General features: G+C 33.3%; 4 protein-coding genes across 6 annotated transcripts; 2 read left to right on the top strand and 2 right to left on the bottom strand.

Moving 5' to 3' along the window:
* Positions 1-46: 46 nt before the first annotated feature.
* Positions 47-2,587, bottom strand: LOC105649852 (Acyl-CoA N-acyltransferases (NAT) superfamily protein). 2 transcript variants are annotated; one of them, XR_002286171.3, is made up of 4 exons: positions 1,804-2,587; positions 798-1,103; positions 533-573; positions 47-419 (listed from the first exon to the last, which is right to left on the bottom strand). XR_002286171.3 is itself a non-coding variant. In XM_012236663.4 (3 exons), the coding sequence occupies exons 1-2, from the start codon at positions 2,472-2,474 to the stop codon at positions 812-814; spliced, it is 963 nt and encodes a 320-aa protein (XP_012092053.1). In that variant the 5' UTR covers positions 2,475-2,585; the 3' UTR covers positions 47-573; positions 798-811. The 2 variants fall into 2 exon arrangements, 1 of the variants encoding a protein (XP_012092053.1); XM_012236663.4 differs by having other exon boundaries at positions 47-573; positions 1,804-2,585.
* Positions 2,588-4,173: 1,586 nt separating this feature from the next.
* Positions 4,174-6,211, bottom strand: TBL27 (TRICHOME BIREFRINGENCE-LIKE 27). Its single transcript, XM_012236661.4, has 2 exons — positions 5,716-6,211; positions 4,174-5,599 (listed from the first exon to the last, which is right to left on the bottom strand). The coding sequence occupies exons 1-2, from the start codon at positions 5,927-5,929 to the stop codon at positions 4,497-4,499; spliced, it is 1,317 nt and encodes a 438-aa protein (XP_012092051.1). The 5' UTR covers positions 5,930-6,211; the 3' UTR covers positions 4,174-4,496.
* Positions 6,212-8,969: 2,758 nt separating this feature from the next.
* Positions 8,970-12,789, top strand: LOC105649849 (uncharacterized). 2 transcript variants are annotated; one of them, XR_016321032.1, is made up of 6 exons: positions 8,970-9,153; positions 9,300-9,458; positions 9,560-9,640; positions 11,709-11,832; positions 11,915-12,023; positions 12,578-12,789. XR_016321032.1 is itself a non-coding variant. In XM_089722123.1 (5 exons), the coding sequence occupies exons 1-5, from the start codon at positions 9,026-9,028 to the stop codon at positions 11,960-11,962; spliced, it is 540 nt and encodes a 179-aa protein (XP_089578249.1). In that variant the 5' UTR covers positions 8,970-9,025; the 3' UTR covers positions 11,963-12,129. The 2 variants fall into 2 exon arrangements, 1 of the variants encoding a protein (XP_089578249.1); XM_089722123.1 differs by lacking the exon at positions 12,578-12,789 and having other exon boundaries at positions 11,915-12,129.
* Positions 12,790-16,461: 3,672 nt separating this feature from the next.
* LOC105649848 (nucleobase-ascorbate transporter 6) lies at positions 16,462-21,473 on the top strand. Its single transcript, XM_012236659.4, has 14 exons — positions 16,462-17,412; positions 17,960-18,057; positions 18,149-18,325; positions 18,430-18,530; positions 18,767-18,842; positions 18,919-18,978; positions 19,106-19,290; positions 19,424-19,520; positions 20,047-20,133; positions 20,343-20,401; positions 20,498-20,589; positions 20,666-20,743; positions 20,833-20,993; positions 21,081-21,473. Exons 1-14 carry the CDS (start codon positions 17,292-17,294, stop codon positions 21,297-21,299), a joined length of 1,611 nt encoding a protein of 536 aa, XP_012092049.1. The 5' UTR covers positions 16,462-17,291; the 3' UTR covers positions 21,300-21,473.
* The last annotated feature ends 3,282 nt before the right edge of the window (positions 21,474-24,755 follow it).

The raw sequence follows: 24,755 nt of genomic DNA, 5'->3' as shown, positions 1-24,755 counted from the left end.
AAGAAACTTAGAAATTTATCAGAAGAAATTAAATAAAAATCAAGAATTTTAGTCAACGATCCTTAGAAGTAGAAATTGAGATAAAGCCACAGTCAAAAAAAACATTCGTTTGTACATTTGGCTCAATCTAGCATCAACATTTTGCTCTGATTTTATTTCAACCTACTGAAGACTTCTGTATGTAAACCAAAGGGTGCTTACAAACAGGGAACATGGCGTTTGCAATAAAAGCTATGATGTTATTGATCTCGTCTCAATGAGTTTTTGGAACCAACTCCAAAGACATTACATTTTTTTTTTCTCTGTTCCTTGTTTCCATGTTCTTCGAAGCTCATGCTCAAATATATATATTATATATTCCATGAATTTTTTTTACTGCAAGTTGCCATTGAGAACTGGAGATACCTTAAGCAAATGACCTGCAACACAACAGGTTTCTACCACAATTATGGCAAATTATAACCATGGAGACATTGCACGATCTGATCAACTTCCTAGCCATAATCAACCAGATTGGATGAGGAACCAAAACCTGGTCTGACAGTATCCTGATGAGACTGCTTGAATCCCAATCTGCAATTTAAAGAAAAAATATAGCAAGCAAGATTTAAGTATAGTAATAAACATGAAACGGACAGGAAAACATTAAAGAAAATAATTTGAAGAGATCAATGAGAAAGAAGTGTGAACAAAACCAATCAGCAATTAGTGATTACCATCCGTAGTCAATAAAAGACGCACGCTTTAGTATATAGAGAGAGACAGAGAATAACGGATTTGCAACTGCTTTTACACACCTTAGAAAGAAATGTCATGGCATCTGCCTATCCAGTTGTGATGAAATTTCCATGTCAGAGTTGGAAACATCAAATTCTGAAGGATTTTTCAAGACTGGGAGTTTTTTGCACATCAGATGTTTGCGTCTCTGCAACATCAACAGGATCAATATATTATCTGTCCTGACAACACTGTAGCCTGCTTTTGTATACATGTTGAAGGGAGCCAAATCAATCATTCTGCAATGCAAATACACCTCCCTTAGACTACTCATCTGACAAATTAATTCCTCACTGGCCTTGAGAAGGTTCCAACCAATGCCCCTCCTGGAAATTTCACGAATTTTTAAGTCAGAAAAAGCAGTCTAGTCCAATACATAGCACAGAAATAATACTCCAAGTTTTGAAGGTAGTGCCTCCAGAGGACGCCAAGAAAAATGTTAAATGGAAAATGTATCAAATTAATGAAGCTGGACAGGATGATAGGTTGGCCGTGACAATATTATATATCATGTTAATTTAAAGGCCATCAAAGGTGAAGCCATAAGTTCAAGAAGGTTCTAGTCTATGCTCATAAAGTTCTTTTTTGGCATATGAAGCTCTTTCTTATCATTCTCTCGATTAAAAATATTATAATCAATAATATCCAGTATTTGTTTAGTTAGCTGATCTTCTAGTTCTGACTCAAAATGTTGCATAGGGATAGGGAGGCATGTGTAGAACTAAAGAACGGTAAGAAATAAAGTAGATAACCATATCTTCGCTGAAGTACAAGCATAAGTTTGATCTGGAATGACTATTCTAAAACCATCCTCCTAAATCCTTAAAAGCCTAAAATTTGAATGCCATACATAATAGTAATGATATGTCAAATAATTGGATGGATATGCTATCAACCTCCTCCGGTGATTGCGTTCATATATTAGTTTCTGTTATCATTCCCAGATTCAATTACAACAAAAAAACAACAATTCGACCTGAATTGAGGATCAAAAGGAGAAAAGAAGTAACAAGACATTAGACATACCTACGAAGTGACTCCTTAACAGTCATATTGCAAATATAAGGGGAATTCTTTGGAGGAGTTGGCGTAGGAGGAGAATCATTTGCACCTTTCTTATTAAAACAAACCTCCACTGTCCCAGCAAACTCCTCCTCCATTTCCTCCTCTCCATTTCCCTCCCCCTTCCCTCTATAAAACCCAACAAGCGTAACAGCATGTGGTAAAGCAGCTCTCCTCTCAATCAAGTACTGCTTCACTAAGAACCTCAACAAAGAAACATACCCAACAGGTAACAACATAGACTCGGCAAATGACTCAGCCAGCAATTTCACAGTCATATCCATCTCCTCTTGCCTCATCACCCGAACCCATATAAACCCACTTTCCAATTCTTGAAAATATCTAAACTTTTGAAGAGTTTCAAGCTTATTAAGCTCTTCATTGCTCAAAAACTTGCTTGTTTTAAATGAATCCTCTAGATTTGAATAAGTAGATGAAGCACTGGTTGTTTCTGCTGTTGTTGAAGAGGAGGATTGTGAGGAGGAGGAAGAGGAGGATTTGAAATTGAAACGGTTAGATTTTTTAGAGGGGAAAAATTGGTATTTAGGATTTGGAGACGAGGAAATGAAAGGTAACCTCTGATGGGGTTGCGGATCCGAGGAGAGAGAAAGAGAGAAAGAAAGTGCTGCTGCCATGGAAAGGGTATCTTCTGTTCATTGGTTCTTTGATTAATTGATGCGATAAACTCAAATATAATCTTCATCAAATTCATCAATGGCGGATTTGTCTTAAACGAGATGAACGACCGGTCGTGTCACGCGTAATAAATTTTGCTTAAGGCTGCCGGCTGATCTCAGCGCACAATTTAATGAAAAGTCGTTTTAGCCACATGAATTAGACGTGTGTATAAGATGTTTAATTAAATTTAAACATGAGAATTTTTAAATACTAGTTTTTAGATGAGCCTGCTGAACGCTTTAACGACCAGTCGTTGCAGTTCAATTTAAATAGATCAGTGGGCGTTCTCGTATTGGGCTTCAAATAGGTTCTTGAACTTGGGCTTTCCATGGATTTCGTAATTAAATTAGGGCTTATTTTCACAAATTAGTGGAAGATAAACGACAAGTTGGTAGCAATTGCTAATTTTGCATGATATATTAATATACCACAAAATTTGTTATTTCTTGTGATTTTATTTTATTTTAAAATTTTAGGTAATTGTAACTTAATTTGAAAATTATTTATAATTATTTAGGGTTTGATTATTTAAAATTTTAATTTTCCTGAAAACACCTGAAATTCAAATTTTCCGATTATTTTACTGTGAGATTCTGGCTACCAAACACGTCTCCTCAATTCAAAAATTAGACTTTCTTGAGAAATATTGAACTTTGAAAGTAATTAAATATCGGAATTTCATTTTTTCAAATCACTTTTTTTGGAGATTCCCGAAACCCAAAAGCCACTAAAAGAAAAATTCTCAAGCCATTAAAATCATTATCCTCATTTCAATTATTTCTTTATTTCAATTATCTTCACTCAATTACTCAAAGTGCAGGTCTTTGCCTAATTGACAATAATTCTGAATATTGATGTTCTGAAGAATGGACCATTGGATGCCAAAAGGGAAAAGACCTTATAGTGGAGCACTTTTATAACGAGTAATCATTGTTGATACAACTTTTATCACAGCCTTAAGGATCTAGAATAGTAGTTAGTCATAAACTCTCTTCTCTTCATAAACAAGCATGGAAAAAGGTTGCCTTGGATCCCCTTGAGCTAGGTCTTTTCACCTAAGAAATGGACCCTTTCAAAGAGATTAGGTTTATGTTTTGACTTTTCACTTTTGGGAGATAAGATAGAGAGAGAAGTGTATTTTCAATTGTGTAAACCAAAACATCAATGCTTTTTCCCCATTTTATGGGAAAAACTTATCTTGACACTAGGTTCGGTTCAAGTATTGCACATAGTCAGTATTGCACATAGTCCATTGGACGGCTCCCGGCATGGTAATGTTCGAAACCTTTGGTTAAGAGAGAAAAAATTCAATCACTCCATTCCAACCAACAATAGTTATTTAAATGGATTCTTGTTCTAAATTGTTTTGATAAATTCAATTCATCTAATTGACCCAAAATTTCACCAAATTTAGTATCAAAACTTGTTTTAACAAGTTATTTATGCTTTATTTGTGAATGATTTTACCAATGGCAAATATTACATATCCAATTTGAACAGAAACCCAAATTCCAACCTCTCTCTCCCCTATATGGTACAAAAATGAAAAACAAAAACTATTGATACTGATTTCAAGAAAGACATGTCCAACAAAAGTAGACTGTCAAGGGTAATATGCTAAAATTGGGTGCTTAATAAAAACTAGTGGTAAAAAACTATAGGCGAAAGCAAAATTCACACTCACATCACAACAAATTCCTTGGCAGACAAAATGACAGCTACCAAATCGTTTGGAATGTGGCCAAGGTTTCATTAATATCGTTTGTACACATTTACTTCACATTGCTATTATCTGTGCATTTTACATGAACATAAAAAATTCTCCAAAAAGATCATCATCCTTGGCATCATTTGATCTCTCTTCTCTACTTGTCTCTTCCTGCTTTTGTCTTTCTTGAGAGCAATAAACACCACCCAAATGGATCAGAAACATTATCACAAAGACAAACCCTCTTCATATTTTAACAAATTGTCATCTCTCATTCTTCTCTTATTGATTGATACTTCCATCTCTTAATCACCTCCATCAATATCTCATTCCAAGTATCAACGGGCCCTGGCAAGCACCAATGAACACAATCATTTTGCACACGCTCAGTTACACCATTGGCAAATGGAAATGGATACATATAAGGACCTGGGTGACCATCCGGCCTCAATAGCGATAATTTGGTTATGTCTAATGCCTCAATTTTCAGCTTATCAAATTGCATAGCATTCAACTTTGCACTTTCAACTTCTTCAATCTCAATTTTTCTCATCTCTGCATCCATTCCTTCAAGTGATTTCTCTCCCTCCTTATATGGCTTAGTTTTTGGACAAGCACCAAACTTATCCCAATCACCTTCAAAATGTGAGGGTGAAAAAGTAGTAAGAATTACATCAATCCCATTTCCATTAGTCCCTCTCCTCTCAATTAGAGTCTTGAGTGTGGTCTTTAAAGCCTTCCTCAAGACATCATAAAATCCAATTTCAGTGTAGTTAAGACCAGGACAGTAATGGCAACCCAATATAGAATCGCCCTCATAATACACCGCTGGGTGTAGAAACCAATGCCCAATTGATAACACAATCATATCAATTCCATTCAAATCAGCTGCCCATCTTTCATCAACATGATCCAAATACAATTTGTTATGATTTGGGCCAGAATTTGATTTTTCCACACCTTTAACAAGAAATGGTGACCAATAAACAGATATGCTAATATTATGAGAATCAAAATACCATCTGCGAAACTTGTTATCATCGCCATCTCTATAAACAAGTTTAGGAGAAGAAGAAGTGGCTAGCATGCAAAGAAGAGACTCCAATTGGTTTCTAGACATGGAGTCACCAATAAAAGCTAAATGCTTATTCTCGAGAAGTTGGAGAAATATGTTAGGATCAAACCTTGGAAGCTTGCATTGATTCGGTTTCCATCTCCAGTATAGATAATCCATATCTGGCCTGCCATGGGAGATGCAATTTTGACCTTCCTTGATTGTGCCACAAGTTGTGCCATTGTACAAAGGACCTCTGTTGTCAAGGACCCAGTTGCCATTAGTGTAGTCACATGGAGTTTCCTTAGCACTTTCCTCTTCTGCAATAGAAAACAATTTGAAATAACCTAATTACCGTCAAAACTACAAAAAAGAGACAATCTTTATCCAAGAAACTAATAAAAGAACAAACTTTTTAAGAGTTTAAAGCGTGCACCTAGAGTAGCTGTACTGGTAATGGTAGAAGGAGAACGAACGAAAGAAGGAGAAGAAGAGGAGGAGATGAGAATGGGACTAGAGTGAAGAATGGGGCAAGGGTAAAAATACAAGCGAAAAAGAACTAAAAGGATAATAACATAAAAGGTCCATGGAAGGAACTTCTTGGTGAAAGAAGGATAAGAATGTTCTTTAGTCGGACTTAAGGTGCCCATTTTCTTCTACAGCTTTGATCTCCTCTGTTTCTTGTTTCTTCTACTGCGTTCTTCGCCTAGCTATCCGAGTCCCTCCTGCGCTAGGATAGCACTGCACACCACTAAACGGTACACTTGGGCACTTGGGTATGGCCTTGATAGGTGTGGAGAAAGAGAGAGAGAGAGTTTCTTTATGGGGGTGAAAAAGGAGTGAAAGTCACATTATCATTGTGATTTGGCCAACTAATTTTTGCAAGCAGTGGCTGTTGTCTTCTTCTTCCCTGTTTGAACATTACGAATCTTTCATTACTATTTTCTTTATATAATAGTAGTATTACTTTATGTTTCTTGTATTGCAGTATGGATGGACTGCCACTGCCAGCAAGCATGTAATTTTTCTTTTTTTTTTTTTTTCACGGGCTGGTGGGAGTCGAAGTCACCTGATCATCTCTGTTTCTTGTTTTTGTTAACGTGGATTATACGAAATATAAAATGACAAAAAGATACTAAACAAGTTGCAATTAATTAAGTAGCACAGAAACTAAAATCAAAGTTGTAAATATTTCAAAATTTTCCATTCCAAATCTAAATCGAATTTATCAAAATAAAAAACGAATTATGGTTAAAATTTCTGATTGAAAACCAAAATCGAAATCGTAACTGTGCATATAATTTAATTCTCATTCTTTATTTTTTAAAATAAATATTTGTCTATTTCATCACTGCTTCGCTTATCCTTCTCTTCACAATCACATGTACAGTTCTTTTCCCCTAGTCTTAAATTCTTAATTGTGTTGTGTGCTTAAAAAAATTTATATATATATATATATATATTTTTAACAAAATAGTTTCTCTCTCCAAAGTAGTAATAAATATTTTTTTTGGTGTCCAGTAGAAAGTTTTTCTAATAATAAAGACATTAAAATACCTTTGCATTTGATAATAAGAAAAAAAAGAAAGAAAATCTTAAATAACTCGTTGACTTTTCAAGTTGTCTAATTGCACATAAAATTAATTTTATAACATAATTAAAATAATACTTTCTAATTTTGAGTCATTAAAACCTTAGTTTGATTTTAATAAATAATTTTTATTTGAAATGCAAATTTACCTATTTTAAAAAATAATTTTTTATTTATAATGAAATATTTAAATTTGTAATAATTTATAAAATTAAAAGTTTAAGTCAATATTTAAGTGAAACACAAATTTAATATTTAATGTTCTTTATTCATAAAAAAATAAATATAATAAAATAGATGGTGAGTTATATTGACATTTACAATGATTAAGAATAATCTAATATATGTGAGGATATTTTATTTTTCACCTATTTAACAAAATATTATGATTATCTTTTATGGTAAACTATTTTGTAACAAAATATACGTAACTATTCAATTAATTTTTTTAAAAGAAAGTTAAAAATTATTAATTATGATAATTTCAGAGTAAATAATAATTTATTCATATCTAAATTCAATAGACAATTTTAGCAAAGTTAGAGATTTATTTTATAAAAAAACTATGCAAAAAGAACCACCATAAACTCTAAAATAAGACTGCTCTCGTGCTAAATTTATTGAAGTATATTTATAATAATTTATCAAAAAACAATTGATGCGTAGAAGAAAAGAAAACGCAAGAAGTCTCCCCCACGGCCACCCATGTTACAAGACATCTTACCTACTCATGAACTATTCTTTGAAAATGGTGGCACCAACGCGAGAGAAATATATAGGATCTAAATTATTTTTCTTTCTTTTATTTTTTTTAATTGATGGTTCAGAAAATATATGAAGTATTAATCAAACTATTTTTTTACCGTTACGGGTTGACTTCAATGTATTTAGGTCACTATCTTGTAATGGGTTGCATTATAATATATATATATATATATAACATTGGATTATAGAATCTTTAATTTAGAGCTTTGGACTGTACTTGTGATCTATTGAAATATTAGATTGCAACTGGGAAAGTGACAAGTGGAGGGTATTTTAATGAAGAGCCATAAGTTTTGATTAGCATTATTAAGGTTTAAGGGCACCTTTGCCAGATTGGACATGCCCAAAATTGTATGAGGAAACTGCAAGCACAGCTTTCAGTGTCTCCAATATGTAGGCTCCTACATTTTGAATCTTATGATTTGTTTTCTACTTGCGTTACTGTACTGTATCAAGAGTCCTGAGTCCTGACAAACAATTACATGCTGTTTTCATGTGTCATTGGACTTGCCCTCAAATCGTAGGGATAATGTCCTTTCATTTCATGTCAATTTTCTCACCAAACTCTATACCTACACATCAAATATATTATTAAAATTAGGTTAATCAGATCTGAAATATTATAGATCATGGAAATAAATACAGAGTAAGACAACAAACTGAATGGCTTGTGTTTGTATTGTAGGTATTTAACTAACACATGCTTCACCGACATTATAACGAGGCTAATTAGGGTTTCTCCCCATTGGCAGCCTGCTGCTGCTTCTCTTCTTCTTCGTTTTTTTTTAATTTATAAAATGTAAATTATTACTACTATTTTGTTTTAAAAATTCCAGAAAGACTGACATACTCGGTATCATTAATTAATTAGAAAGCATGTGTTTGGCATGTGATATTGTAAACAAAAGGACATGTTATGTTCTGGTTCTAGCCTTCTAGGCAATGGTGCCTAATAATGAATGAACATCATTCATGTCTGTTATCTAGAACCAGAAGGATTTGGTGATTGGTGAGTGGTGGTGACCAGCTAATTTTCCCTACCCACAAAAATAATATTGCAATCCACGTGGACCACCACCTACCCACCACTTATAATCTTATATTGCCCCACCATAAACTCCTCCTCTTCCATGCTCAATTGCTCAGTCACAGAGAGAGGAAGAACGTACCCTTCATTTTCTTTTATTTTTATTTACAAAAAAATTATAGTAATGGGACATTGGGCTTGGATTGGACTGAACCCAATTGGTATAGTATTGACTGTAATAAGACGTTGGGCTTAAGGCCCAATTGAAAAGTACGCTCACAAAACAAAACATAAAACCCAAAAGAAAACAAATGAAATAACGAGTGAAAGAAACTGAATCAAGAGCATTAGTAGAGGGCAGCCATGGAAGGTAGCAACAACAGCGAAGACTTTGCAGTGGGCTGCTTGCTTTCCATCAAGACCACCTTAGGCGAGGAATTCGAAGGCCAAGTCATAACCTTTGACCGTCCGTCCAACATCCTCGTTCTTCATATCCTTCTTTTACTCTATTATTCTCCATTACATGTTAATTGTTAGCCTGCTCATTTATCTCTGTTTCTTTTTTAGAGCTAACCCTAATCGTTCATTATGTGGCGCTTTATTTTTTCTTTGGTTTCCTTAACTTCCTTGTCCCACAAGAGGGATCCAAAACTGGGCCTAGGAGAAACATAAGGTTTTTGAAAGCTAATTATATAAAGGAGTTTTCTTTTCTGGGTCAAGCCGAGGATCCGCTTGATGTCAAGAAGTGTTATATTGATCTTCATAGCCTTCAAGCTAGAGAGGAATTAGCTTTAAGGTGATTTTTATAATTGGTACATAACCTACTTGGGGGTTTATATTTTTTGCTTTGGGTTATTGTTTCTGCCTTGTATTTAAGGAGGTGAATTGGATTTGCAGGCAAGCAGAAGCAGAGGCAGAGAGGATTGGAGTGGGTGTCACTGCTGAGGCGCAGAGCATCTTTGATGCCTTGTCTAAGACGTATGTTCCTTCCTCCGATTCTATGTTAACCTCGTAATATTTTTTTGATTTTGAGTTTATTGATTTAGTCCATCTACAGTGGCATGTTCAAATTAATAGGTCTGATTAAGTTTTAGCACATCTTGTTGATTGAACTAAGTGCATTTATAGTTGTAAGGAAAAACTTTCCTTTTTTTTCATTAATAATAAACAATAGAAAATTGACTTATAATTTGGAAACAAAGGTGCAACCATGCTGGCCAGATAATTCTTTTGTGGGAAGTAATTGTGACAACTTTTTGATGCTAATCACATAATATACTTTGTGTATTCTTGTTGTGCACTTTTGGGGTCATTGTGTCTGTGTGTGCTTTCACCCTTAAAAATGTTTAGGAAGTTAGCATGGTCATCACAGATGCATATATAGACTTTGTCAAAGTATATTTACTTTTCTAATGCAATAGATGAATCTAGAAAATCAGAAATGAAATGAAGGTTTTGCATTTTGAAATATGTAAAGATTTTGTCATATGTGGAGATATTTGAATGTTGGTGCTGGAGGTATGGTGGTCTATGGAGTTAGCTTGACCTCGATGGTCTGCATATCATTGAATAAAATTGTTGAACAAGGATTTCTTATCACAAGTATGGAATAGTCAAGTAGAACTTCCTAGAGATGTTTGTGGTTAGCAGAATTAAATTGAATATAAGGTGTAAGAGAATTTTTTTCAGCATCATCAGAATTTTAGATGGTGGCTTTTGCTGTTTGTGGCAAAGCTAATGGTTTTTAAACATAGAGAAGAAAAGAGATTTACCCTGTTGCATTTTTTGAAGGGCTTGAAATAAGTTGCATCCTCAATTTCTAAATTGAGGTGGAATGTGTCAAATTTTTCGGGTTTAAATATGGTTGGAGATAATCTAGTTTGATGGCAATAGTTGATGAATTTGTCAGATACTAAGCAATAGTTTTCAGGGAAAGCAGCTATTTACAGCTTGTTATGAGTGGTTTTATTATTGGAGAAAGAGTGGAAAATAATGTTCAAGCAATGGCTCATACTTTTGTGATGAATTTAGAGGCCTGATTGAGCAAGATGAGGGTCTTGATTGTCATCAAGCTTCCTATGAGTAATGACCTGAGAATCCTTGGCAGCAGAACTTGGGGAAGAAGGGATAAAATAAGCAGAGAAGATAGAGTACTCACTCACCAGGCATAGATGCCTTTAAAACACAAATCAATTATGTTATTGGAAGTCCAAGAAGTTACTTTATTGCCTGGTTTTTCATGAACTCTTAGGCTGTTCCATATTCTATTAGGATTTGAATCCTAAAAGTCTTCAACAGCAAGAGCTTGACCTGGCTCAGATAAAGAAAACGCAAGAGATAAGACTCTTCAGAGTTTTACTTTCAAGTCATGCCAGAATTATGATTTTAATCTATCCCTTCTTACAAGTTCTCGCTTAGCATAATTCTTAAAGCCCCACATTTTGAACTCATTCAACTCTAAACTAGCAAAAACCCTAATCTGCAAAACCATTTGTTCATTTAAATTCACTTGTGGATTCAATGAATAAAATCCCTACATCTGTTGTACTTTGAACATTGAGTAAATATATAGTGAAGTCCTATTCTCAGAGCTGCATTGTTCATTTCATCGGTGCTGGCTTAATCTTCTGCATTAAATGAAATTGTTGAGGTCTAATGATATGATTATGATTATGCTCTGTATGGGGTCACTAACAATGATAAACTGTTATCTAATATGATTAGCCAAGGCATTAACCAATAACAGCATGTCATCTAAAACTTCTGATACTGTTGACCCACCTCCCTCACCCATCCTTTCATCTCTCGATAATAATAATAATGATGATGATGATGATGATGAGAAGAAGAAGAAGTTATAGTTTTCAGATTTTAAATTATATTGTTTCTTGTGTGGGCAGCTCAAAAACTTTTGAATAAGCTCTAATGTTTCAGTGTCATTTATATTTAATCTATGAAATCAGTTTTACTTCACATGATGAGTGCATATCGTTGAATAATTAGTATGTTATTGCTTCTTATAATCAACCTCACTGTATATAACCAGGCTTCCTGTTCGCTGGGACAAGACTGTAATCGTGGTTATGAATGAAGTGAGGGTTGGCAGTCCATATCTCCCTGAATGTGTAATTGGAGGAACTCCAGCTGCTAATGATAGGGTGAAGAAAGTGGTAAGATATTACAAAAAATGAGATCATGTTGAATTTCTATGAAATTCAGAAATTTATTTGTTTATATGTTGCTCCATTCCAGCTTGAGTTTGAGAGAAAGAGGTTACAAGTTCGTGGTGCCAGTCAGTGATGAATGTATTACAAATCTTATCACTGCTGGGAAAGGCACCTTGAGAAATGGATTATTGCGGGTATGTTGCTTGCACCCAACCGTGGTACAACCTTAACTGAAGAACATGTTTCCATGTTAAGACAATTCAAGTTACATCGATGAAGAAATATAGTTTTCACCTAGAATTAATTAGTAGCTATTCTTTCATTTTGTTGCCTCTAATATTTCCAATCCTGATATGGTACTACCAGAACAGAATTGGTCCTGGTTTCTAAGTTATTGCAAGTCCGTAGTCTGCTGCCATGTAACTTGTTGATGTTAAAATGTCAGATAAGCTCGTTACCTTGTATTCATAGGAAGTATATTTGCTGTTATCTTTATTGAAATATTACCAAATTACTCTGAATTCTTACCCAAGTTATAAGTCGATTTCTCCTTTCTGTGAAAAGAAGATAACCTATCGCATAAAATTGAAGCATCACCCTTTGCGTTTCATTGAACCTAGAATGATGTAGTTGCCAATCATGCTCTCTTGCACAAAGACACACACATAGACACGTGTGAGTTTGCTGCCAATCATCTAAAGTTTTATATTCTGAGCACCAACACCCTCTGTTATCTTTGGTGTCATAGGATGACATGATTGTAAGACTGGCAATTTGAAGATTCAAGCTACTGAGTTGGAAACTGTAATTTAGAAGTGGCATTTATAATGTCGTTTGACTTAACTTTGAGGATGTATACTGTATGTTTGGCAGTTATGTTTAAATTATTGCTAAAAAAGGCATTTTGTAGGACATTATGATTAGCGATCCTTAAAGTTTGCTTTTAGGGTGAATTTTGCATATTTTATGTGTAAAAGTTTTAATAACAGTTAAATGTTATTTCGAAACTGTTTTTTGGATCTTTAAAATTGGCAAAGAATGCCAGATGTGTGGAATGTTGAATTTGATGATGTTTCCTTAGAATTTAGAAATGCTCTTTTAACTTTTCCTTGTTGAGGCAGATCATGATTGACATTCATATTATTATTATTATTATTATTATTATTATGAGTAGGAGATTAGAGTCAAATCATTTGGGAAATGAGCAAAATCTTAGAGTGATGTTTCTGTTGGAGTAGGTGACCACCGACTACTTCATAGTAATTACGATAAAAGTTTTATTCTTGCTTTTTAACCTTTACGCCATTTATTTAAATTTCAAGTGTAAAAGGAGCTTTGGATACAGTCCTTGCCAGTTGCCACCATGAGTAAAGTGGAGTTCGAATGTATTGCTTCTTGTTCTTCTTCTTCCTCTATTATCAGATTATGTTTATTTGAATTGAAATGAGGATGGCGGAACCAATAAAATGTAGATAAAGATGATTTTGGTATTCTATTAGTAGTATGAATCTTTGTTCGTTTGTTAATCTTTAGTTGCGTTATAATATAATTTTGATTACATTCTAGTTGAATTATTGAATATTGATTGGTAAATCGTAATGGAACGTGTAATAATAATAATCTAAAATATCAAGAGCTTTATGAAATTAAAAGCTACTATTTTGGAATGGCAGTATGGCTCTAACCGAAAGCTTCTTAAAGCATCTTTACAGTAAAGTAATTTAAGTGAAGTATGTCGACATATGTCTCAAAAATTTTCTAAGCTAGGGTTTTAAAGTTTCACTTTCTTCTCAAACAGTAGAATGAAAATAAGTATATATATATATATATATATATATATATATATATATATATATATATATATATTAAAAAAGAAAAAATCAACGTATCTTCTTATAGTTTTTGTTTCAGTTTTACTCTTCTTATTAATGATATTTTAAAAAATTGAAAATTATAATTAACATAAAATTGATGGTGGGTTATAATCAAAACCCCCAAACCTTATAGTTTTCTTATAGTTTTTGTATGTTATTGCTTATTATAATATAAGTTTAAAAGAACGTATTTTGCATACCACAGTATTTATTCAATGTATTATCTGATAATAGATTTAAATTTAAATTTTTACCTTATTAATACTCAAAGAAAATTATGTTTGATGATAATTTAAATTTAGAGGAAAATATATAAAGTATGAGGTTCCATTTGTTTTCGTAAAATAATTTGCAGAAAAATATTTTTCGCAATTTTTCATTATTTGGGGCGTTCAAAAAAAAAAGTCAATGGAAAATATTTTTTTGGTTAAAAGAAAAATAAGTCATTTTTAAAGAAAACAATTTTTCATTTTTGAGAGAGTAAAATATTTTCGAATGTTGGCAAATATTATAAATCCATATTTTTTAATTTATTAATCATCATAGTAACTATCACCGGTCACCATTTACTACCAAGCACCATCATCAACTACCACCATCGCCATCGGTGGCTTTTATAATTTATATTTTTTTTGCATTCTTTTTATATTTAAGAATAAAATTTTTAAATTATAAAATTTCTATTATTGTTAATATTTTTTATGGTCTTATGAGATAAAGACTTTAATATTTTAAATTAATTTTTAATATTACAACCAAATAATAGAAAATAAGTCATTTGAAAAATATTTTTTAATAAATTCCTTTTCTATAAATTATTTTACGTAAATAAATAGTTCATAAATAAAAAAAATTAGAAATGTCAAAAGAATAATAAAATCCGTTGATGGCTTTGGAGGGAAGGAATTTTTGTACATGCGGACCCCTCTTTTTATGCACAAATGCTTTTGCCCTTTTGCCTTTTTTAAAGTTAATTAAATTAATTAATTAATTAATTATGATTAGGATTAATAATTGTCCAAAGAAAGGAAGGAGAGGGTACTTTTGTGGGGCAGGGAATAAAATCTTTCGTTGTTTTGTCTCAATTAAAGTTGGAGTCTGTTCCACGTACGTTTCATTTATGAACCCTTGCCAATCAAACATATTAACTCTGCCAAACGTAAAAAATTATCATCAACAAATTATTTGTTCGTCTAATCTATTTTAATCCAATTATAAGTATTTAATGATATCTGAGTAATTACTCTCTCTCTCTCTCTCTCTCTCTCTCTCTATATATATATATATATATATATATGTATATCTATGACAGGTGCTGCAAAACCGAAGCTGCCAACGAAAAAGAGAAATGTGACAAAGACCGCTGATCTGGCGGCAGATTAAAAATTAACTGTAAGGCACAACACTGAATTAACGCGGGGATGCATCAGAGCGTGGTACTTTTCCTTTTTCATTGTTGTTGACCGTTGACTTCAAAGTTGTATGGTTATTTCCTTCCAACAAAGTACCACCACCATTGCAGTACGAGCCTGTCTCTGTGTAACACGTTGCAGCTGCCAGCAGGACCGGCATTCTTAACCTTCGCTTCTATTCGACTGTATTTGTTTTTCCTCTGAATAAAAAGAGAGATTAATTTTATTACTTTCAGTAATACCTTCATTGCAGAGTAAATCTGATAACGATAGGATACATGATACATCCCAATCCTATCTTCTTCTTCTGTTTTTTTCCCCCTTCCTGGGAGCATCCTTGTTCTCCTGCCGTTTGGGTTCCTCGCCATCCCTTCCATGAGTACTCTTAATCTTATAAAATTGCTGAATTTAAACACATTTTAGTACTTTATCACATGGAAGATCACAAAAATTTTCATCAGTTTAACGAGCACAAAGAGAATTATCCTATTATATAGTTCATAATATTCTTTTAGTCTATAAACCTTTTAATAAATAAAAAAATATATAAAAAGAAATAATTTCAAAACATTCACTCGTCTCAAGCTTCAAAAATAATAACAATAATACTAACCCATCTCTCTCTACATATAATAATGTTGATATATTGTTAATAATCATCTAGACATTGGCTTATGTCTAAACACTTCGTTTATTTTAAATAAATATGAATTATTTATTTTCAAAAAAAAAAAAAAGCTTTAATAGATTCATATCTAAAATTGCTTAAAAGTTGGTATTGCTCCTTAATAGTTATGAATGATACCAATTTATGGAAGATTAGGCTCTTGATTTATACTACCATTCAAAGAGTCAAAACTAGACCTTTTACAGCCATCGATGTATTAATTAGTGCTATCGTTAATACCCAAAATAAAAATACTTAAAAAAGATCGAGATCTGGAAAGCATCACTTTCATGCAAGAGTGCAATTTTGAGTCCCAAGGTAGGCAAGGCAAAGAGAGATGATTTCTACAAGATGTGTTCAGCTCAGTAGGAAATGTCAAGCGAAACCCAGAAGCAGAAGTAGCTAAAGAAAACACAATACAGCAATGACACAGTTACAGACACAATGAAGGAAGATATGAGGACAAGTTTGACAACACTCTAAAAGAAAACGACTTTTCACTTCAATCCTACAAAAATAAAAGATAAAAAACATTCGTATACGCACCAATATCAACAAATTTCTCGTCTTTACTAATTTACTTTTATATAAATTGTGCCTTGTTTTCCATTTTCTCATCAGTGTCACAGTAGAAACTTCACCGCTGTACAAAGTGGTACAAAGTTTGCTCTACTTTCTTTCTGTCTATTTTCCAGTTTAATACTCTTAATGGGTCTGTAAAAGTTTGGAGTTTTACATGTTAATCAGTATTAATTATTCTTTCTTTAGTCAAAAAGAATTAGGGAATATTGGTAGTAACAAGCTGATGGGTAAGGGTGACGGTGCGGGAGAAGCTTTTATGCAGAGAAGCTTTTCCTTTACGTGGTTGAAGAAAAGAAAAGAAAAAAACAGAGTAGACCCACACTAACAAATTTAATTAATTAAAATATAGTTTTAAAAATTCTAAAGCAATGCATGTAAGATAGATTCTTTTGGGTTACAGAGAGGTATTTTGGTTTCTTTCTTACTTTGGGAGGCTCTCTCTCGTTTTGCTTTTCTTTGCCTCTTCATTCACAATCGCTTTTGTGTTACTTCCTCTCCAAGTGGCTCCTTCTTTTCTTTCTCTAGAACAAAGTCCATTAAGCTACAATTTTTACACCTCTGCGAGAGCTGTTCATTGTGTTAGGTTGCATTTTAAAGTGTAGAATCTTGAGTTTTTCACTGCAATATCAGCCTTTTGATTCTGCTTCTTCGCTCTCTGCTTGTTTTCTCTTTCTGCTCTGTTTGTTTATCAGTCTTATCACTTGATACGCCTTTGAGCTGGTTTTCTGGGTATTTGTCTGAAGGGGTGGCGGTTTTCTCTTTAATTCTTTTCTTTTGCGAATTGTGATTTTGGCTGTTGTTCGTTGCTGGGGTGTCTTGAGAGATTTGGGATCCGAATTTTGTATTGAGATTTGGGTTTTCTAGTGTGCAAGGACTACATATAATTTTAGAAGGAATTTCTGTGCGTAAGAGAGACAGAGAGAGAAAATGGCAGGAGGTGGAGGAGGAGGGGCCGCGCCGCCGCCAAAACAGGAAGAGTTGCAGCCACATCCAGCGAAGGATCAACTGCCTAATATTGCTTACTGCATTACTAGTCCTCCTCCCTGGCGTAAGTTCATTAATTTTCTATTTATTTGTTTTGTTTTCTTTTATTGTAGGTCCTCCTTGCTACATTAATTTTTCTTATTGAACCAAAAGATTTTATTTGTCTGGTTCTTTGGTTCTTTGGAATTATTAAGCATGTCGTAGTCGAAGTGCCTTGGTCCATATACTAAGGACTCTTTTTGCTACAGTTGTTTTTAACTCTACAGTTTTTCCAAAATAAATTCTTGTAGATTATATTGTAACATGATATTGATCACATTTTGCTAAATGTAATCACTCTGTAAAAAACGTGTTCTTTATTATAATCCAATCTTTTCAAGTAAAATATGTAGTTCTATTTTCTTTCTTATATTTTCATGGTGTTGGTTTCTGATTGATTTTGTATGTAAAATAATTACTTTACCATTTTGTAATACAGATTTCTCAATTTTCTCTTGCTTGTACTTGCATTTGTTACGGTGGCTGTGAATCATATTTGTTTTGTAACGCAAACTGCACTTGTTTCTTGCTTCATTGAGTTTTATATTTTGGAGTTGTTTCTAAAAATGCAGCTGAGGCAATTCTTCTTGGTTTCCAACACTACTTGGTGATGCTCGGAACAACTGTGCTTATACCGACTACTCTAGTTCCCCAAATGGGAGGAGGAAATGTAAGCTTTAATGACCAAACTTTTGGCCTTATGTTGCTTCTTATTTCTCTTATATGGATCCTTTGCTCATTCTGTTTTAACTCTGATTTAGGAAGAAAAGGCGAAGATGATTCAAACTTTGCTATTTGTGGCTGGATTGAACACATTGTTTCAAACAATGTTTGGTACTCGCCTACCTGCAGTAATAGGCGGCTCTTATACCTATTTGCCAACAACCATTTCAATTGTTTTGGCTGGTCGTTACAGTGACATTTTGAATCCCCAGGAGGTTATTTGCTGGAACTTCTGTCATTTGGATTTGATGTGGTGTTACCTCAATATTTGTTAGATCAGATATGATACTGACTAAGCTCCTATATATTGGAAACTCAGAAATTTGAGAAGATAATGCGTGGAATTCAAGGTGCTCTAATTGTTGCCTCAACTTTACAGATTGTGGTTGGCTTCAGTGGTCTTTGGCGTAATGTTGCAAGGTTTATCTGATCTCTCTCATTTCATTCTTTCTAATAGTTATCTGTTCGGCTTTGGTTTGAACTCCAAAACATATTAACTTTTTCAAGTCATACCTTCCTGATTTATACCAGCAATTATCATATTTCATTCTAGAATCAGTAAAAGTTTCTCCAGTCTGGAATTCCAATCATGGTTTTGTAATATAGAAGAAGTTGCTTAAACTAATGCTAATCAACTTAAGCTTCCTTCTGAACAGGTTCTTGAGTCCATTATCTGCGGTTCCTTTAGTTGCTTTATCTGGCTTTGGGCTCTATGAATTTGGTTTTCCTCTGGTATGCATTTAGGCTTCTCTTTTCAAGTTGTTTTGTGTTACTATTCATTAGTTGACATTGGCTTTGGGATTTCTAGCTTGCAAAGTGTGTGGAGATAGGATTGCCACAGATCATCCTCCTGGTTATTTTCTCACAGGTATAATTTGCTACTGTATTGTACATTTATATTGTGTTTCACTTTAGCTCGCTTGGTGGTAAACATTTGGTCTTATCTGATGAAAACTTTGTAAAATAGAGGAAGTAATCTTGATGAGTTCTTGCAGTATCTACCTCATTTGATACAGGGAGAGAGGGCTGTGTTTCATCGCTTTGCTGTAATATTCTCAGTGGTTATTGTCTGGATTTATGCTCATCTCCTCACTGTTGGTGGAGCATATAAGAATTCAGGACCAAAAACTCAAACAAGTTGCCGAACAGATCGAGCAGGGATTATAGGTGCTGCTCCATGGTAATGCTTCTATTGAATTTCCTTGTATATGACAATAGGACGATGTTTACCCTTTTGATGGCATCATTTTACATTGAGCTGCTATTTTGTTGCTTACTGATCCTTATTTGTTTCATTACCATTTTTAATGTAGGATAAGAGTTCCATATCCTTTCCAATGGGGAGCTCCCACTTTTGATGCTGGAGAGGCCTTTGCAATGATGGCTGCTTCATTTGTTGCTCTTGTAGAGGTTTGCTCACTTGTTCTAATGAATCTTAATTCGTAGTTTTTGAATGGTTCCTATTTCATTTAGTGTACATTCATCCTTCAGTTTGTGGTTCTGGAACAGGATACCCAGTGATGAACGTATTATATATATATATGAGTTTGAACTGCCTGGTGAATTTTCTCTGTTCTTCAACAGAATAAATTTTTAGAATACCTTTACTGTCATAATCTTTTCACTGTCTAAACACCTGATGAACGTATTATATATATATGAGTTTGAACTGCCTGATGAATTTATTCTTTCTGTTCTTCAACAGAATAAATTTTTAGATGACCTTTACTGTCATAATCTTTTCACTGTCTAAACACCATAGAACATCCACATTGAATTATCAGTATATATGCATAAATCTAACCCTTTTTAATCTTCATTAATTCATGAAGTGTTTGACGTCAACCATGGCATACTCTCTATTTCAAATCTAGCTTATTATGTTTATTCATGATCCACTGAAATTTACGTCCATGCTCTTTCTATGATTTAACAGTCCACTGGTGCTTTCATTGCTGTGTCGAGGTATGCAAGTGCCACTCCATTGCCACCTTCTATACTTAGCCGTGGTGTTGGTTGGCAGGTACAAGTTTTGTGATTGCTTATGTTTTCTCTCTTGTTTTGGCAATTTATTCCTCGCTGCTTATTCAGTGACAATCCATTTTCCAGCCTTCATTTTACCTGCATAAATGAAGTAATATAGCTGAAAATAGGATCTAGCTAAACTTGTGATAGCAAAAGTTGCACACTTCTTTTTATTGTTGACCTCAATTTTGTTGATCCTGATCTCAGGGAGTTGGAATTCTCTTCTCTGGGATATTTGGAACTGGAAGTGGATCATCAGTATCTATGTAGGATTCTTTCCTAGAAATAACATCTTCTCGATTCTCCTACCAAATTATTTATTCTTTGAATTGGCATGATAACTTTTGTCGGTTTAACTGCAGAGAAAATGCTGGTTTGTTGGCACTGACACGTGTTGGCAGTCGAAGGGTTGTTCAAATATCAGCAGGGTTCATGATTTTCTTTTCCATTCTTGGTGAGTAAACTGTCTAACAATCTCTGCAACGCTATCTCTAGTTTTAGGCACATGGTTCTGATTCTTGTTTATCCAGGGAAATTTGGTGCCGTTTTTGCTTCAATTCCGGCTCCGATTGTAGCAGCTCTATATTGCCTTTTCTTTGCATATGTCGGTATGTCCTCTCAATAATGTGACTATTTATTGTCATAGTACACATTCAAGGTCAAGCGTTTTAATTATTCTTTCATTACACATGAGCAGGTTCAGCAGGTCTCAGTTTCCTTCAGTTTTGTAACTTAAACAGCTTCAGGACAAAGTTTATACTTGGGTTCTCTGTTTTCATGGGCTTATCAATACCACAGTACTTCAATGAGTACACAGCTATTAATGGTTATGGCCCTGTTCACACTGGAGCAAGATGGGTAACCCATTATGCCTTTTCTAACCATATCAATTCTTTCAGACCTTTTTTTTTTCTCTCTTGGAACTCATTTTCTACATTATGGCAGTTCAACGACATGATAAATGTGCCGTTTTCATCGGAAGCTTTTGTTGCCGGGTTACTAGCATTCTTTTTAGACACTACATTGCACCACAAAGACAATACAACGAAGAAAGACAGGGGTATGCACTGGTGGGACAAGTTCCGGTCATTCAAGACAGACACGCGAAGTGAAGAGTTCTATTCTTTGCCTTTCAATCTCAACAAGTTCTTCCCATCTGTGTGATCTAAGAACAAGTACTTTTGGAGTTGTTTGCTCAGGCTTTGCCCCCCAAATATCTTGTTGCAGGCAGTATACTATAACATGGATCTTCTGCGTATTCTTTTTTTTGCCTGCTGTTGTCAGCTCTAAGAAAACAAGAACTTGGTGACATAAATGTATTATAATCGTTTTCTAGTACATCTCTTTTTACTCTTTTTTTTTTTTTTTTTTTTTTTTTTTTTTGACATGGATCTCAGATGGTGGAAAGTGGTACTGAATTAGCATAAAATCGAAGTAATTACTATTCTTTCTCCTCCTTTTCTAATGAGCTAAAAGGTTAATTGGGGTTGCCTAAAATTTTGAATTATTAATGTTTTGTCCGCTTGTAGAATTCCCAAATTTCCAATATCAAATTAGGGTACTGAATAATAATGTGATTAATAATAAATTTATGCTTAATTTGAATGAAGAAAGAAATTATAAATATCATTCAATTGAGAATAAAGACACATAAATTGAAAAAAGGTTGTTCCCTGAAAGCATATAATAATAATAAATCAGGTGACAAGGTGACCGCCACAAATTGGTCATGTCTATTTCTAATTTGATGAAATAAACATAGACATGTTCAATTCTTCCTGCCTAACCAATAATTCAAATCAAGTCTCAATTAACTTTAATCTCACATACAAAATACAATGCATGCAAACGAATTGTTTCAATCAACACTTCTAATAAAGTTTTTTTTTTTTTCTTTTTTTCTCAATGCATGTATTTTCCAATAATTGTCATTCTAATATGTCTTCACCAAACTATTAATTTCAGTCAAATATATTAATTATTAATTAATATATATTCCTCAGTAGCTTTTTTTCTTTATAGATATTATTAATTGTATGGAACGCTCTAATCTTTTTATACATATACACTTGATTACAAGAGCACTGCACATATTTTTTGCCTCGAGCTCATAACCTACGTTGACCCAATTATGATTTTATAAAGTTGCCAAAGATATGATTCATTAAATCATGTATCAGAATCTGATCATGAGCGAAGGAAAGAGCATTGACGGATTTTTTTTCCTCTAAAAAAAAAAAAACAAAGCATTAAGAGATTTTCTTTCCCTTTTGTCTTAATTTAATTTTGAAATTTCAAGACCGTAGTAAATATTGCTTATACATTTGAAATAGGAAATTACTAGGGGTGTGCACCGCATTGTAGGATTCCCGACTCGTTCTCAAAAACTGTCCCGAATTTTCTATCCCGAGAAAAATTAGATATTAATTTCATAATCTCGTCCCGACTCCCATCTCAAAAGTATTTATGGAATGTGATTGGTTCTTTGATTAAAATCAGCCTGTTTGGAAATTTTGGAAATTGACGATTTGGAAATTCGACGAGCAAAAATTGAAAAAATTAGCTTAAAAGTCATGACCTAACAGAGCCTAAATCTGCAGAGTTTATCTCAAGGAGCTAATAATGCGGTGGCATATGTTTTGAAGCTGTTCCAACAAGAATGGCTACCTTTTTAAGGAAAAATCTCTATCGCCATATAACCTAAAGATTGATTCTTTATTTATAAGTTATAAAGTTAGGTTTCCACTAGCTGGAAATAATGCAGTGAAGATGCTGCATTATCTAGTTTAAGGACCATTGAAATGCTCCATTAGAGATTAAAGAATATACCAATTCTTGATTATTACACTTCCAGAGATAGCTTATACATAATGCTTCATCAAGAATCTAGGGAAAAAAACAAACTTCAATAATAAAATCTTTAGTGTTTTTCTTTATGATTTTATATTATCTATATAATGTCCAAGAAAGCCACAGCCAGCCTACATCTTTGACCTTTAGTTTAGTTATTCTAATTTTTATATTTTCAGAGCACACGTGAAAAAACTTGTCTAGACCAGGTCTATGACTCTACATATGAACCAAATAAATGAAATTAATATTTTTTTAAAAAGTGTTTCGATTTTATTATTTTTTTTTTCAAGTATATAGTCAGAAATACTTTCGTTTCAATGAATAATTTTAATTTCATTGGTTTGATTTATAAATGGGTACATGAACCTGGTCTAATATGGATCTTGTTAATTGGTGACATTTTCCATTTTCCTTAATGGGACACCTAGACCAGGTGTGTCCTTTACTTTCTAATTAGTGCTTGTAAGTTGTAGCAACTAAGCTTCTAATATATAATGCTCTGTAGTGTATATTGCCATCAAAAGTTAGCACCACTTCTACCATGTTGCTAAAGAAAGTGTCATGCCAGCATTTAACAAATTATAAATTAAGATAAATTGTATTTTATAGGAAATAGAACCATTAATTTAAATTTTTATAATTTTTTATATTATGGAATTCCTATACTTTTTTTTTTTTTTTTTTTTTACTGAAAAGGGCATTAGAAATAATTAAATGTAATTGTATATTTTATGATTGTGTGAATTATGAAATGAACAAGAAAAGCAAACTAACAGAGAGACTGTACAGAAACAGGAGACAAGCCAGCAGAGCATAGTTATTGGAAAAGGAAACTTGAGGGAGATGAAGCAAGATAAAGAAAAAGAAAAAGGAAAAAAAAAAATTTAATTACTATTTTCTTTCTTTATTATTATGAATGACTCTAAAATGTTTTTATCTTCAATAAATCTCATTTCAATTTATCATATTGTATACATTCCTTAAAAATAAATACTTTAGAATGGTTGGATCTGTTTTGTTTTTTGTTTTTGAAGGTTTGTGTTTTGCATTAAAGGGGGAGAATGTGGAGAAAGCCACTTTGAAAATTATATATATTGGCAGAAAAGATAAAAATAATAATACAAAAGCCCCACCAGCAAGACCCTTCAAGAGTTGAATTATTTAGTACCATAAGTTTTAATTAGAAATTTAGAATGTCTTAAAAGGCAAGGCACAAAGATACCAGACCTAAATTTGGTGCCCCCACAAGGTACAATCTATCAACATTTTGTTGAGTTTAAATAAATTTGTATCACCCACTGGTAATATTAATTACATCTCCCCCCCACACCATTTAATATTTAGGGCTCCCAGTACTTAATATTAAGGACCCTCTCCATTTAAAATTAGGGAATGCTGTCCCTTACAAAGGTCTTGTTTGAACAAGAACTTGTCCATTTACCATTTAATATGAACCCTAAGATCTTCCAACATCTCACATGGCTTACATGCACTGACATTGATCATAGATGTTTACACACATGTGAATCGAGGAAAGGAAATTTTTATTTTATTTTATTTTATTTTCTGTTCTTCTAACGTTGGGATTCAAAAATCAAAACAGTTAAACAAGAATGAGTTCCACAAGAGTCAAAGATACTTGGGAACACTGATGTCTGTTTCCTAACTTGGTTAGGTCTTTGACTCTTTACTCATACTCCAATTATAAATATTGTAAAATATTTGTGTCTAAACCGAATTTATGGTCTAATTTATATATTAAATCAA

This window comes from Jatropha curcas, chromosome 5 (assembly GCF_041381405.1).
Source record: "Jatropha curcas cultivar XTBG-Jc1 chromosome 5, XTBG_Jcur_1.0, whole genome shotgun sequence".
NCBI classification, from domain to species: Eukaryota; Viridiplantae; Streptophyta; class Magnoliopsida; order Malpighiales; family Euphorbiaceae; genus Jatropha; species Jatropha curcas.
The sequence above is the reverse complement of the archived record's forward strand: the minus strand, read 5'-3'. Positions and strand labels throughout refer to the sequence as shown.

Bases quoted from the DNA above. Each gene is read 5' to 3' on its own strand.
- LOC105649852 (XM_012236663.4), bottom strand. From the start codon at position 2,474: ATGGCAGCAGCACTTTCTTTCTCTCTTTCTCTCTCCTCGGATCCGCAA. The intron at 1,104-1,803 runs GTATGTCTAATG...TGAAATTTCCAG, and splicing joins GTTAAGGAGTCACTTCGTAG to GAGGGGCATTGGTTGGAACC.
- LOC105649849 (XM_089722123.1), top strand. From the start codon at position 9,026: ATGGAAGGTAGCAACAACAGCGAAGACTTTGCAGTGGGCTGCTTGCTT. The intron at 9,459-9,559 runs GTGATTTTTATA...TTGGATTTGCAG, and splicing joins AGAGAGGAATTAGCTTTAAG to GCAAGCAGAAGCAGAGGCAG. The intron at 9,641-11,708 runs GTATGTTCCTTC...GTATATAACCAG, and splicing joins TTTGATGCCTTGTCTAAGAC to GCTTCCTGTTCGCTGGGACA.
- LOC105649848 (XM_012236659.4), top strand. From the start codon at position 17,292: ATGGCAGGAGGTGGAGGAGGAGGGGCCGCGCCGCCGCCAAAACAGGAA. The intron at 18,531-18,766 runs GTTTATCTGATC...CCTTCTGAACAG, and splicing joins CTTTGGCGTAATGTTGCAAG to GTTCTTGAGTCCATTATCTG. The intron at 18,843-18,918 runs GTATGCATTTAG...TGGGATTTCTAG, and splicing joins ATGAATTTGGTTTTCCTCTG to CTTGCAAAGTGTGTGGAGAT.
- TBL27 (XM_012236661.4), bottom strand. From the start codon at position 5,929: ATGGGCACCTTAAGTCCGACTAAAGAACATTCTTATCCTTCTTTCACC. The intron at 5,600-5,715 runs GTGCACGCTTTA...TTTCTATTGCAG, and splicing joins TACCAGTACAGCTACTCTAG to AAGAGGAAAGTGCTAAGGAA.